At 41.6% G+C, this 12,620-nt stretch overlaps 1 protein-coding gene across 2 annotated transcripts in view; it reads left to right on the top strand.

Annotated features, from left to right (window-relative positions):
• The first annotated feature begins 1,108 nt into the window (after window positions 1-1,108).
• The window catches only part of LOC132884446 (carbohydrate sulfotransferase 11-like), a 37,732-nt gene continuing 26,220 nt past the window's right edge, over window positions 1,109-12,620 (top strand). Inside the window, exon 1 of one of the 2 annotated variants that reach the window (XM_060918287.1) lies at window positions 1,109-1,392. Coding sequence is in view for 1 of the 2 variants with exons in the window: in XM_060918288.1 (XP_060774271.1) it covers window positions 1,299-1,398 (100 nt within the window). In the remaining variant the exon portion in view is untranslated. Of the gene's footprint in view, window positions 1,399-12,620 lie in introns of both variants that reach the window. The other variant, XM_060918288.1, reaches the window with a different exon arrangement.

Here is a 12,620-nt window from a genome sequence, read left to right as displayed (position 1 = left end):
CTGCATGTTTTTGGACTGTGGGGGAAACCGGAGCACCCGGAGGAAACCCACACGGACACGGGGAGAACATGCAAACTCCACACAGAAAGGCCCTCGCCGGCCATGCGGCTCGAACCTGGACCTTCTTGGTGTGAGGCGACAGCGCTAACTACTACACCACAGTGCTGCCCCGACTAGATAGATACGATGTAACATTTTGAAAGAAACTTCTTTTACCTTGTTATTGATACAGTATTTGTTAATAACACAACAAGCCTTATTCCACTGTAAATCACCCACAATCTCATCTCATTATCTCTAGCTGCTTTATCCTGTTCTACAGGGTCGCAGGCAAGCTGGAGCCTATCCCAGCTGACTACGGGCGAAAGGCGGGGTACACCCTGGACAAGTCGCCAGGTCATCACAGGGCTGACACACAGACAACCATTCACACTCACGGTCAATTTAGAGTCACCAGTTAACCTAACCTGCATGTCTTTGGACTGTGGGGGAAACCGGAGCACCCGGAGGAAACCCACGCGGACAACATGCACGGGGCTCGAACCCGGACCTTCTTGCTGTGAGGCGACGTGCTAACCACTACACCACCGTGCCGCCTGGCGTGGATACTGACAAAACAAAACAAAAAAAAAGAGACCCTTCACCGAGTCGGAAACTATTAAAGACTGCATGCTGGCGGTTGTTGACAAAATGATTGTTGACCAAAAAAATGAAAGACAACGTGTCCTCATCTATTAAAAAAAGTACCAATTTTCATTATATTTCATAATAAAGGAAAAGAATAATGTACCTTATTTTATTTCATATATTATGTACCTTAGTATAGTATATTTTAATTGCCTTTAGCTGATATCAGTTTTATGTCAGTTGTCTGTCCGGCCCTCACAAATTTTGTAATTTTCTAGTTTGGCCCCCCTGCAAATGTATTTGAATAGCCCTGCAGTGAATAGTCGACGGCAGCACGCGACCAGCGGAAGTCCCAGTTGCCATGTCAGGCTTTGGTCAACTCCCACTTTCCCCTTCCTGGGAGCCTCCAGCTGATTAGTTGGCAGCTGTTTGGTGAGAAGCGGCTCGCCCGCCTCCAGCGCGTTCACATTCGGACCTTTTTTGCTCCAGACAGGTTCGGTACACACACAGAGTGATGAAGAAGTGGCCGAGTGAAAGGCGACAGTTATCTTTCCAGGAGAGCCGTGTGGGTTTGTTGTGCGACTCGGGAAGCTCAGCGGCGCACTGAGAGAAGCGCAGAGTCTTCAGCCAGTCTTTATCTATGAAGTACAGACTCCCAGACACACAGCAACATGAGGAAACCCAAAGTCAACCGCATGGTGCTTGCTATGTGCCTGGGCTCCTTCATTATGCTCATATTTTACTTTCAGACTTACTTGAAACCAGGTGAGTGTTTTTACGAGCTGCTCTGCTCTGAGTCGGCTCTTTTCTGCTCTTCGATTCCGCTATTTTGTGATTCTATGCTATTCTGTTCTGTATCGATTCCTTTCAGTTCAATTCAGTTTTCTTTCCTCACAAAGCAACTGAAACACGAGATCCTGAGTGATGCCATGATTATGCTGAGGCCAAATTATCCAGGTTTTCACTAAAGATGCCATTGTTTTTGCATTCAGCTATGTTTCAGTGAATGGACTCGAGGACCCTGTATGCTTCTTAAGATTAAAATTCATATGCCGCTTTTCCACTACAAACGCGGCTGAGCCGTGCCGTGCTGAGTCGAGCTGAGTGGGGCTGTTGGAGTTGCATTTCGACTACAACCGCGCTGAACCGTGCTGGCTGGAAGTGGGTGGACACATTGGGTGGAGTTAGCGAAAGTGGGTGGACGTCACGTGATGTCGTTAAGCAGCGCAAACAGTGACATCAGTGACGGTGGCGGAACAAGTCAGAGCCGGGCCGGGGCAAATGACCGGGCCCTTTATTAAAGCTTATCATAACATCATTTTAGGCTACAAAATGTCCGCAACTGCGGTGTTTACCAATTTCAACACTACCGGGTGCAACTATGTTATTTAGTACATCAAGTCCTTCAAACGAACATGTAACTCAGAAACAAAAAACATTAGGATACTGTACATGGCTCATAATAAAACATCAATAGCCTATACTGCGCACATTATTTGAAGGGCATACGAATGAGCGCTCAGAGGTTGCAACGGTGACAGGAAGAGTCAGAAATAAAAGGAGGGCGGTGCAAACCTCACTGAATGCACTGTGTTTACCAATTTCAACACTACGGGGTGCAACTATGTTATTTTGTACATTAAGTCCTTCAAACGAACATGTAACTCAGAAACAAAAAAACATTAGGCGACATACTGTACATGGCTCATAATAAAACATCAATAGCCTACTGCGCGCATTATTTGAAGGGCATACGGCGAGCCTTGCGCTCCGCGAACTCGTCCACGATGCTCTGTATGTCACTGATTCAGTGATCTTTTAAGCGGTAGTCTCACGACCCGAATAGTAAACAATAAACATGGAGGACATGGAGTCGTTAGTGTTGCTGGTCTTGGTGCTGTGGCTTGTTGTCACCGACAACGCCAACAGATACTGGCAAGAGCGTATAGATGAGGCGAGGCGCATAAGGCTTCAGAAATTCTCGTAATTCGTAATTCTCCTTCTTCCGGTTTTGCGGTGTTTACAGATCCCAGCGCGCTCGCGGGGCGTGTGTGGGCATGTGAGGACACTCCTCCTCACCAATCAGTGCACAGGGGAGTGTCTGCTCATGCCCCTAGCCTCACTCGGCACGGTTTGGCTCGCTTCAGCCCCACTCCAAAACGGTGCGAGTTTTAGGGGCTAAGCAGGGCTGAAACGAGCTGAATCGTGCTGGTTTTTGGTAGTCGAAACGCGAGCCGTGTCGGGCTGAAGTGAGCTGAAAAAGGGTAGTGGAAAAGGGCCAATATAGAATTAGTGCCTCCTTCTTCTCACTTCTATGTGGAGTTAACATGGTTCGGTTGAGCCAACAGGAATAAGGGCCCAATAGTGGCAGCTTGGTGGTGCTGGGGCTCAAACCCCCAACCCTCTGATCAAGAACCTCAATCTGTTGAGCCGCCCTAATATGAAAAAAAGGGTAAAAATATATTGAAAGTTACTTGATACTGTGTGGGTCATTTATTGGACTTATTCTTTTTTTCTACTCATGTTACTGGTGGCACAGTGGTGTAGTGGTTAGCACTGTTGCCTCACGGCAAGAAGGTTCTGGGTTCGAACCTAGTGGCCGACGAGGGCCTTTCTGTGTGGAGTTTGCATGTTTCCCCCACAGTCCAAAGACCTGCAGGTTAGGCTAATTGGTGGCTCTAAACTGACCATAGGTGTGAATGGTTGTTTGTCTCTGTGTCAGTCCTGCGATGACCTGGCGGCTTGTCCAGGGTGTACCCTGCCTCTCACCCATAGTCAGCTGGGATAGGCTCCAGCTTGCCTGCGACCCTGTAGAACAGGATAAGCAGCTACAGATACAGAGTGGCATATTGGCGGTATGGTGGTGTAGTGATTAGCACTGTCGCCTCACAGCAAGAAGGTTCTGAGTTCGAACCCAGCGGCCGACGAGGGCCTTTCTGTGTGGGGTTTGCATGTTCTCCCCGTGTCTGCGTGGCTCTAAATTGACCATGAGTGTGAATGGTTGTTTGTGTCTCTGTGTGTGTCAGCCCTGTGATGAGCTGGCGACTTGTCCAGGGTGTACCCTGCCTCTCGCCTGTGGTCAGCTGGGATAGGCTCCAGCTTGCCCCCCGCACGGGTTACAGATAAAACAAACATTTGGCATATTGCGGCATATATGAGATTGTATACAAAGTTATTTGTTTGATAGACATGGATGTTCTCCCAAGATCAGTGGAATGAAATAGACTGAATTAAAACTAGACACTGCCAACACATCAGTGGAACGTTTCCCATGTGGAAATTCCTGAGATGAGGTTGGAGCGCCGTTTAATGAGCCTGGTGTGGCTTGTGTGTGTGTGAGGGAGAGAGAGAAGCACTGTGAAAGTGAGCTAGTTGATACGCCCATTAATTCAATTTTGAACTCTATCAACACTTCTGTCTCAACTCTTCTCTCCCTCCTCTCAACCCTCACCCTTCTGCAGTATCGTTTCTCACAACGAGAGCTTTCAGATATGGCTAAAAATGTTCAGATTTGCCAGTAGGACAATTATGTAGTCAAAATTATGACTTAGATGCCTGTGAAGACAGATGCTTTGTAACAGTTTATGGATTTAACCCATTTACATGATCAGGAATGAAGATTTGTAATATTAATTTGATTTTACCACCACGGAGTCTGATCTCGCGCCATCTTGGCTTTTAGTGAATTGATGATTCTGGTGCCCACCACGTCAACACGCATTGCTCACTTTTTCATAAATCCCAAAAAAAGTCTGAGTTTTGCTGATGCCACTCCACCCCACTACACTGAGACTAATTCATTCATGTACTGTCATTAACACAACCAACATACAGTATGCTTTGGATCATTGTCCTGCTGGAAGATCCAATGATAACCCATTGTTAGTTTCCTGGCAGAGGCAGCCAGATTTTGATTTAAAATGTCCTGGAATTTCATGGAGTCCATGCTGCCATTTACCCTAACAAGGTTTCCAGAGCCTTTGGAGGAAAAACAGCCCTACAACATCAGACTTTCCACCATATTTTACAGTTGGGATCAAGTTCTTTTCATCATAGCCATCTTTCTTTTTACACCAAACCCACCTTGAGTGTTTATTGCTGAAAAGCTCCATTTTTGTTCCATCAGACCAGAGAACACGGTTCTAGTCAAAGTTGTAGTAGCATTTAACAAACTTCAGGCGCTTACGTTTGTGGTTAACTGACAGAAAAGGCTTTTTTTTTTTCTGGTAAAGCTTCTAAATAATCTGTTGGCATGGAGGCGGCATCTGATGGTGGTTTTGGAGACTTGGAAACCCCAAGACTTAACTTTTTCTTGTAATTCATCAACAGTGATTCTTAGGGATGTTTTTGCCTCTCTTAACATCCTCCTCACTGTATATGGGGGCAAAATAAACTTGGATCCTCTTCCACGCAAGTTTGTAACAGTTCCAGTTGGTGTCCACTTTTTTATTATTGCCCAAAAAGTAAAAATGAACATTTTCAGGAGAGTAGCTATTTTTAATAACCATTCCCTGACTTATGAAGGTCGACACACTTCTCCCTCATTTGGTTTGTGTTCTCTTATCTTTCCCATGTTGACGAATGACTACGGGAATTTGGCCTCTGTGTCACCTCATATTTGTTCCTCAGTTAATCAGGAAGTCATGGATTACAGCTTGAAAGTTCCTACACACTCCAATCAACTCAAAAATACTGTACAATTTAAATGGGAAACATGCTTCAGTTACAATGTGTTCATCATTTCCAGGGTGCCAATAATAGTGGCGTATGTGTTTTACTTAAAAATGATTATTTCTTGATGAGGGATTTGTTTTTCTCTGAATAAATTTATTTCAGTTAAAGGTTGCATTTTCAGCGGTACAGTGGTGTAGTGGTTAGCGCTGTTGCCTCACAGCAAGAGGGTCCTGGGTTTGAGCCCAGTGGCTGGCAGGGGCCTTTCTGTGTGGAGTTTGCATGTTCTCCCCGTGTCTGTGTGGGTTTCCCCCACAGTCCAAAGACATGCAGGTTAGGTTAACTGGTGGCTCTAAATTGACCGTAGGTGTTAATGAGTGTGAATGGTTGTTTCTCTGTCAGCCCTGTGATGACCTGGTGACTTGTCCAGGGTGTACCCTGCCTCTCGCCCATAGTCAGCTGGGATAGGCTCCAGCTTGCCCCCCGCGACCCTGTAGGATAAGCGGCTACAGATAATGGATGGATGGGTTGCCTTTTCCAATCGTATTTTTTCAGGTTGAGATGAAGCAACTTCACCAAAAACTGGATTTTTCTCAAACCCTTTTTTAAAAGCTAATATCTATCTATCTATCTATCTATCTATCTATCTATCTATCTATCTATCTATCTATCTATCTATCTATCTATCTAACTGTGTGTGTGTAATATATATAATTAGTACCAGTCAAAAATTTGAACGTACTTTCTAATTCAATGGTTTTTCTTTACTTTTATTAATTAAAAGATGCTTCCAGTCTTAAAGTAATGATGGATGTCGTTTCTCTGTACTTAGTTGAGCAGCTCTTGACATATGAATTACTACAGTTGTGGAATAGGGCTATTTACTGTTTTTTAATTATTTACTGTTTGATGGTCTGAAACGCATGAGGCATTTGGCCAGCCCCCCCACACCTCATGACATTACCCCATGCACAATCGTACTGCAAACTGTATATTTATTGCTATTGTGCTGTAATGGTGCTGTGTGGGAATGGGAGCAAAGCAGTCAAGTAAAAATCTTAATCTGTCCCCTGGTGACCTAGTAACATCAGTAATAATCTTTTGCCAGGGCTCCAGTGGGAATTGGAACCATTGTTTAACATGTGACCGGTCGTGACTTTGCTGGTGATGACATAAACGATGATGCAGTGATATTGTGATGGAACTACTGACACTTACAAAGTGCCTCAATGTAAAGTGACCGGTAGCAAATTCAAAACAACAGGGAAGGAAAACATCTGCATATAGAGATCTTGCAGTCACGTGACCGGAAAGTACACAGCCGCCATCTTGTCGGTCAACAGCACAGCTGAATATTGCTACACTCGTGTACAGAATGGATCAATTTCAACTGACGGACTACACGGCTCATTTTTCTAATGAACAGATAACTAGATATATGTCTAAAATAAACGATCTACAGATTAGTGACCCTTATGGCTTTCCGGACGGAGTTTTCACGACCGTGTCAGTGGATATTGAACTGCCAGAGGTGGAATACCCAGACGTGTATAATTACCTCATCAACTTTCCCTCGCTGTTCAGTGGTGAAGCACTGCCTGCTTATAAATCTCTGGACAGTTATCTTTACAGAAATTCAGGATTTGTCAGCGACTCAGATGTGGCATCTTGTAAACAAGAAAATGATCCTCACTGGATGGGTAAGTCACTTAAGTATTGAGTATAGCACTGACCAGCCGATTATAGAATAGAATAAGGTAATTCCAGCTGTAATTCCAAATCGTCCGTCTTGTTTACCTGGCGTTGGAGAGGTAGAGGCTTAGCAGTGGAGATTTGAGTAGCTGTTTTCTGAGCTTAGTCAACAGGCCGGCTCTGCAGCCTCACTTTTGCTTCTGCTCCCGGCACCGCCTCCTTCGCTTTGCTTCCAATAACAATCCACGGAGACCCCACTGGTCTCGCTATCTCGTCCGGAATTTTTTTTTTTCTCGTCCGGAATGTTGTGCATGCGATGGAAATCGCTACAAACCGTCATTTTCTGCTGGAAACCAATGTCCAGTAAGTCCATACGGTTGTAGTGGATATTGTAGTCCGGTACAGACGAACAACACGCAAAAATACACACAAAAAACATAAAAAACGTGCACAGGTAGGGAGAGCTTGTAGCCGCAGCCGTTGTAGTAGAATTGTATATAGTAGGGTTTTCCAGAAGAAAAGGTAGAAGTAAAAGCAGAAGTAGAACCAGAAGTAGAAGTAGTAGGCGGAAATATGGCTTTTGACCGACAAGATGGCGTCTGTCACAATCTGGATTGGCTGTGACGTCACATGCAAGTGCTCCATATGGCTGGAAATTGGAATTAATTATATGTCATATCCGGTCTCCCATGTTTTACACGTCGTGCGGAGGTTTGTGTTCCATAGTATCCCATTAAATATAGTCAGCATGAAATCTGTTGCATTACCATTACTGAAGACTGACTGGGAATGAAAATTTATCTATCCCGTGTAGTTTTTACCTGATACACTAATGGGTTTTGTATGTGAAAGGGGTTCATGTAGTTGACCAAGCCTGAAGGAACAAGTGATCTGTGAAGGTGTTGGATATGATAAAACTGATTTTAATACAGGTCTTCAGTAGCGTTTCTTCAGAACAGAGGATCAGCTGCAAAGGATCAGGAAGGGAAATATAAAGGCAGATATTCACTGAGTAGAGATTAATTTGTCAAATTTGAGCTAAGTGCATTCACATTTTGACAAAATTGTACTTGCTGCCAAAAGACAGACCAAGCTAACCAAACTGGTACATGGAAATACTTTATGAATTCCTAACTGCAAATGCAATATTGAAGACTAGTTTTTCAGGAATTAAAAAAAAGTTTTTAAATCAGTTTAGTAAAGTAATACAGGATCCTTTAGAACTAGTATATATGTGAGTAACCAGCACCAGCTGTTCTGCCAGCTCTACCTTGCCCCAAACATCTTGGCCAATCTAGTCAACCAGCACTTGGCAGCTTGGCCTGTAGTTTATCAGCTGATAACTTGTCTGACCGATCTGAAATTTATACAGAATGTTCAATAAGAGAATTTTACTAATTTCTGGAAACAAGCAAAAAATTACCTACCAATAGAAGGCAATTTAAAACTTGAAATCAGTAAAATAAAAAATGTTATATTTATTACAATGTGATAATGTGAAACCACTACATAAATGTGACTATATTCAGGATATTTTCAGTTGTTAATATGGCATTTTGCCATGTAGGAAGAAGCAAGAACATCAGCTGTGAACTTTCCTCAGTTATTTCCTATCTTCCTTAATTTATAAATGGACTAACATCTGAAATTAGCATTAAAATATTTTTATAACATGTATAGCATGACATGTTCTGTGAAATATAAAATGTTGGCTATACACACAAGCTTTTAGGCACCTTTTGAATATTCTCAGTGCTTCTGAGCTGAACTCCGTCCCTTCATAACTGGCCTTTTCATCCACCCCTTTTTCTGAACAAGAGCACTGTGTGGTGGGAAATGTTATTATTAGTCTGTGCTGTCTAATGCTTTGTCCACCTGGTAAATAACTTTTGTTTAGATGAATGTAATATAGCTGACGGATTTGTGTTCTTACTTTATTTTGTACTTTATTTTAGCTAGATGTTGATAAAAGTATTTTTATTTCAGCATTATGTCATTTTTTTGGATGCAGGAAATAAAATTAAAAAAAGAGAAAATCCTAATTTGAGAGGCAGAAAAATGTTTAACAGTGAAATCAAACATGTTTTATGGCCTTCTTTGTTGTCGACATTAAAAATAAACTGACATTTGGAGAAAATTCAGAAATTTCTTGGTACCCCTTACTGGATATAGAGCAGCCCTGTGCCCTTCACTAGCTGTACACGTCTGCAGAGGTCCTTCATTCCCTGAAGGTCTCCATACAGAACGCCCTTCATAGCCAGCACAGGGACCCACATTATCCCCTCAAACTCCCTGAAGAGAGAAAGAGAGAGTGAGAGAGCAGGATGTTAGTGGGGGGAGGCCACAGTGAAGCTGAAGCTAGAATTCTCTCTCTGTGAATAAACTGGGGCTCAGTGAACATAGCGACGATTTCTAACATCAACTAAAAGATGCAGCTATATCAATTGCCATGTACAGATGTCGAGGAATGTTATTTCAGCTAAAGTGAAATTCTCAAGGGAAATAATGCTGCAGTAGTTCATCCTCTCTTGTACGCACACTGCTGCTATTCAGCATCAAAAAATTCTTGCTTGTCCTGTGTGTTTGTTTCTCTGCCGCAGCACTGGATACTGCTTGATCAGGGAATTTGTTTATAGTGTCGACAGTGATGTATAAAATCTACTTGTGGAAGGATTCAGAAAGGGATGTTATGCACAACTTTCACTTTTTGTGCGAGAAAGACAACACAATGCACACAGTGAAGGTTCACAGTAACCCAGACAACTTGGCACCAAAAAGGCAAATGATCTGATCCCAAGAAAGTGTCACAGGTCAAAAGCCTGATGTAGAAAGGTTTATAGGCCCGTGATGGATTTGGATGAAGGGGAGCTGACCGACTGAAATGCTCTAATATGGTGAGCTGGTTATCAGTGGATGCTGTGAATTCACACAGTGACCATGCTGTGCAGTTAGAGTTCACATATTCGCTCTTTTACTCCATTTTATATTATTATTGGAATACTGTGGACTAAAGATGTTTTGTTGTCCTCATGTGGTTTAAAGCCATGCAATAATAATAATCTGGTATCTGCAAATGAAATTCGCAAGCCAGCCTGCTTATTTAAAACCCATGATTCAACCTGCACCCACAATCAACCACAAGGAGATTACTTCACTCATACGTCATGACGGGTTTAAACATAATACATTCACAGTCGGGCGGCACGGTGGTGTAGTGGTTAGCGCTGTTGCCTCACAGCAAGAAGGTCCTGGGTTCGAGCCCCGTGGCCGGCGAGGGCCTTTCTGTGTGGAGTTTGCATGTTCTCCCCGTGTCCGCGTGGGTTTCCTCCAGGTGCTCCGGTTTCCCCCACAGTCCAAAGACATGCAGGTTAGGTTAACTGGTGACTCTAAATTGACCGTAGGTGTGAATGTGAGTGTGAATGGTTGTCTGTGTCTATGTGTCAGCCCTGTGATGACCTGGCGACTTGTCCAGGGTGTACCCCGCCTTTCGCCCGTAGTCAGCTGGGATAGGCTCCAGCTTGCCTGTGACCCTGTAGAAGGATAAAGCGGCTAGAGATGATGAGATGAGATGACATTCACAGTCTTGGATTTATCACTTTTCTCTAGGTTGCTTTTTCTGTCATCCATTGGTTTAACATTGGTTACTGTTAAGTCAGTGCTTTCACATTTTATTTATTTGTTTTTCTCATTTTCGTTTGTCACATCTGACCTGCTCCTGCTTTTATATTGCCATGAGCCCAGAAATGTTATACAATGCTGTTATATGTTCTATACATTTACTGTGCAAAAGTCTTAGGCCCCCTATTTTTTTTTTCGTACAAACTGTTATAGATTTCTATTTTATGACTTTATCGAGTCAGTGCAAAAACATGTTAGAGTTTCAAACGTTCATTTTCCAGCACAAAATGAAGTGTTAGAGGGGGAAAAAAGTTTGTATCTGAGCAGCATATTCCATAAGAGACCACTTTTCAGATTAAAAAAGAAAACATAATGAAGACTACTGGGTTTTGCTGCAAAATTAAGAAGGAAGTGTGACACTTCTTAAGTGTCCAGAAGAACTATGGCTGGTTCTGTAAGATGCTCAGTAAAGCCTACAGCTAATTTCTTTATAAAACTGCACTCATTGTACCTGACATTACTATATATATATATATATATATATATATATATATATATATATATATATATATATATATATAATATGAGTGATTCCATGCTTATGGGTACTGAAATGGGGACATGAACTTATTCATTATTCACCTAAAACCATTTCTTTTTTTACCATCAGGTCACAAAACATGTAATCTTTAATGAATGATATGTTGAAAGATAACTTTAATTTTCTGAGATGTAATAAAAACATATTTTTATGCCAAAGTCAAGCCTATGAGTTCCAAAATGATGTCTGTTACATTACTTCTGTTATGATTGTCCATCTCGCGTCTGTTACAAATTAATTACAATCTAGCTATATACCATGTTAATCTTATTGAAAGAATGTGTATGTTTATTCTACTACACACGTTTATTAATTATATTTCCTAAAACATCACCTTCCTATGTTTCAAAAAGTAATTCTACATTGTTAAAATTGAGAATATATATGTCCACAACACTTCTGTTACGTTCTGACTTTGGCATATAAATATGTTTTTATTACATCTCAGAAAATTAAAGTTATCTTTTAACATATCATTCATTAAAGATTACATGTTTTGTGACCTGATGGTAAAAAAAAGAAATGGTTTTAGGTGAATTTTTAAAAATAAGTTCATGTCCCCATTTCAGTACCCATAAGCGTGGAATCACTCATTTTTATATATATATATATATATATATATATATATATATATATATATATATATATATATATATATATAATTTTTTTTTTAAAGCAAAGGGTCATCTCACACCAAATATTGACTTTGTTTCATTCATTATGGCAGTAATAAGGTGGCTATGTGTAACACTCACCCTTTCTGTGTCTCATTTTTTCTTAATCCATTACAACTAGTACCTTTTAATGGATAACCTCTGAGTTTTTAACTCAAAATTCGGAGGCTCTAATTATGGATACTTATCCTTTTGAGTATCCTTTGTGCAGTGTAGTGCTTTTTGATTGTTTGCCTTACAGGATAAGATGATGCTTTCCAGATGTTCAGACTCTGTGCACTTGGGTGGAGGCTGCATTTTCAGACTGTATTAAGAGTCTTTTTTTTTTTTAAATATGATGTACAGTACCAGTCAAAAGTTTGGACACCCCTACTCATTCATAGGTTTTTCTGTATTTTGCCTATTTTCTACGTTGTAGAACAATACTCAGGGATGAGAGTTTTCCGCTTTTTCTGAGCAAAAATCGATATTATGCCAAATCCATTGATGTTTTTTTTTCATTGAGGGGGGTTGGGGTATGTTCCTTCGTGATACTCAAGCGTACGACGATGTTACATGTTTACATTTTCGCCATCTTTAGTCTCGCCAAGTCTCGCGGTAGAATACATGTTATCTACAATGTAATTGGCCAAAACATCGCTGGCGAGAGCATGATAGCCAATCATAACAGTTCTTACAAGAGTGTGGGAGAGAACAAAAGCCAATCATAACAGTTCTTACAAAAGTACCCGCATCTG

The sequence above is a fragment of the Neoarius graeffei genome, chromosome 4 (assembly GCF_027579695.1).
Source record: "Neoarius graeffei isolate fNeoGra1 chromosome 4, fNeoGra1.pri, whole genome shotgun sequence".
Classification (NCBI taxonomy): Eukaryota; Metazoa; Chordata; class Actinopteri; order Siluriformes; family Ariidae; genus Neoarius; species Neoarius graeffei.
Note: the sequence above shows the minus strand (reverse complement) of the source record. Positions and strands in the feature narration are given on the sequence as shown.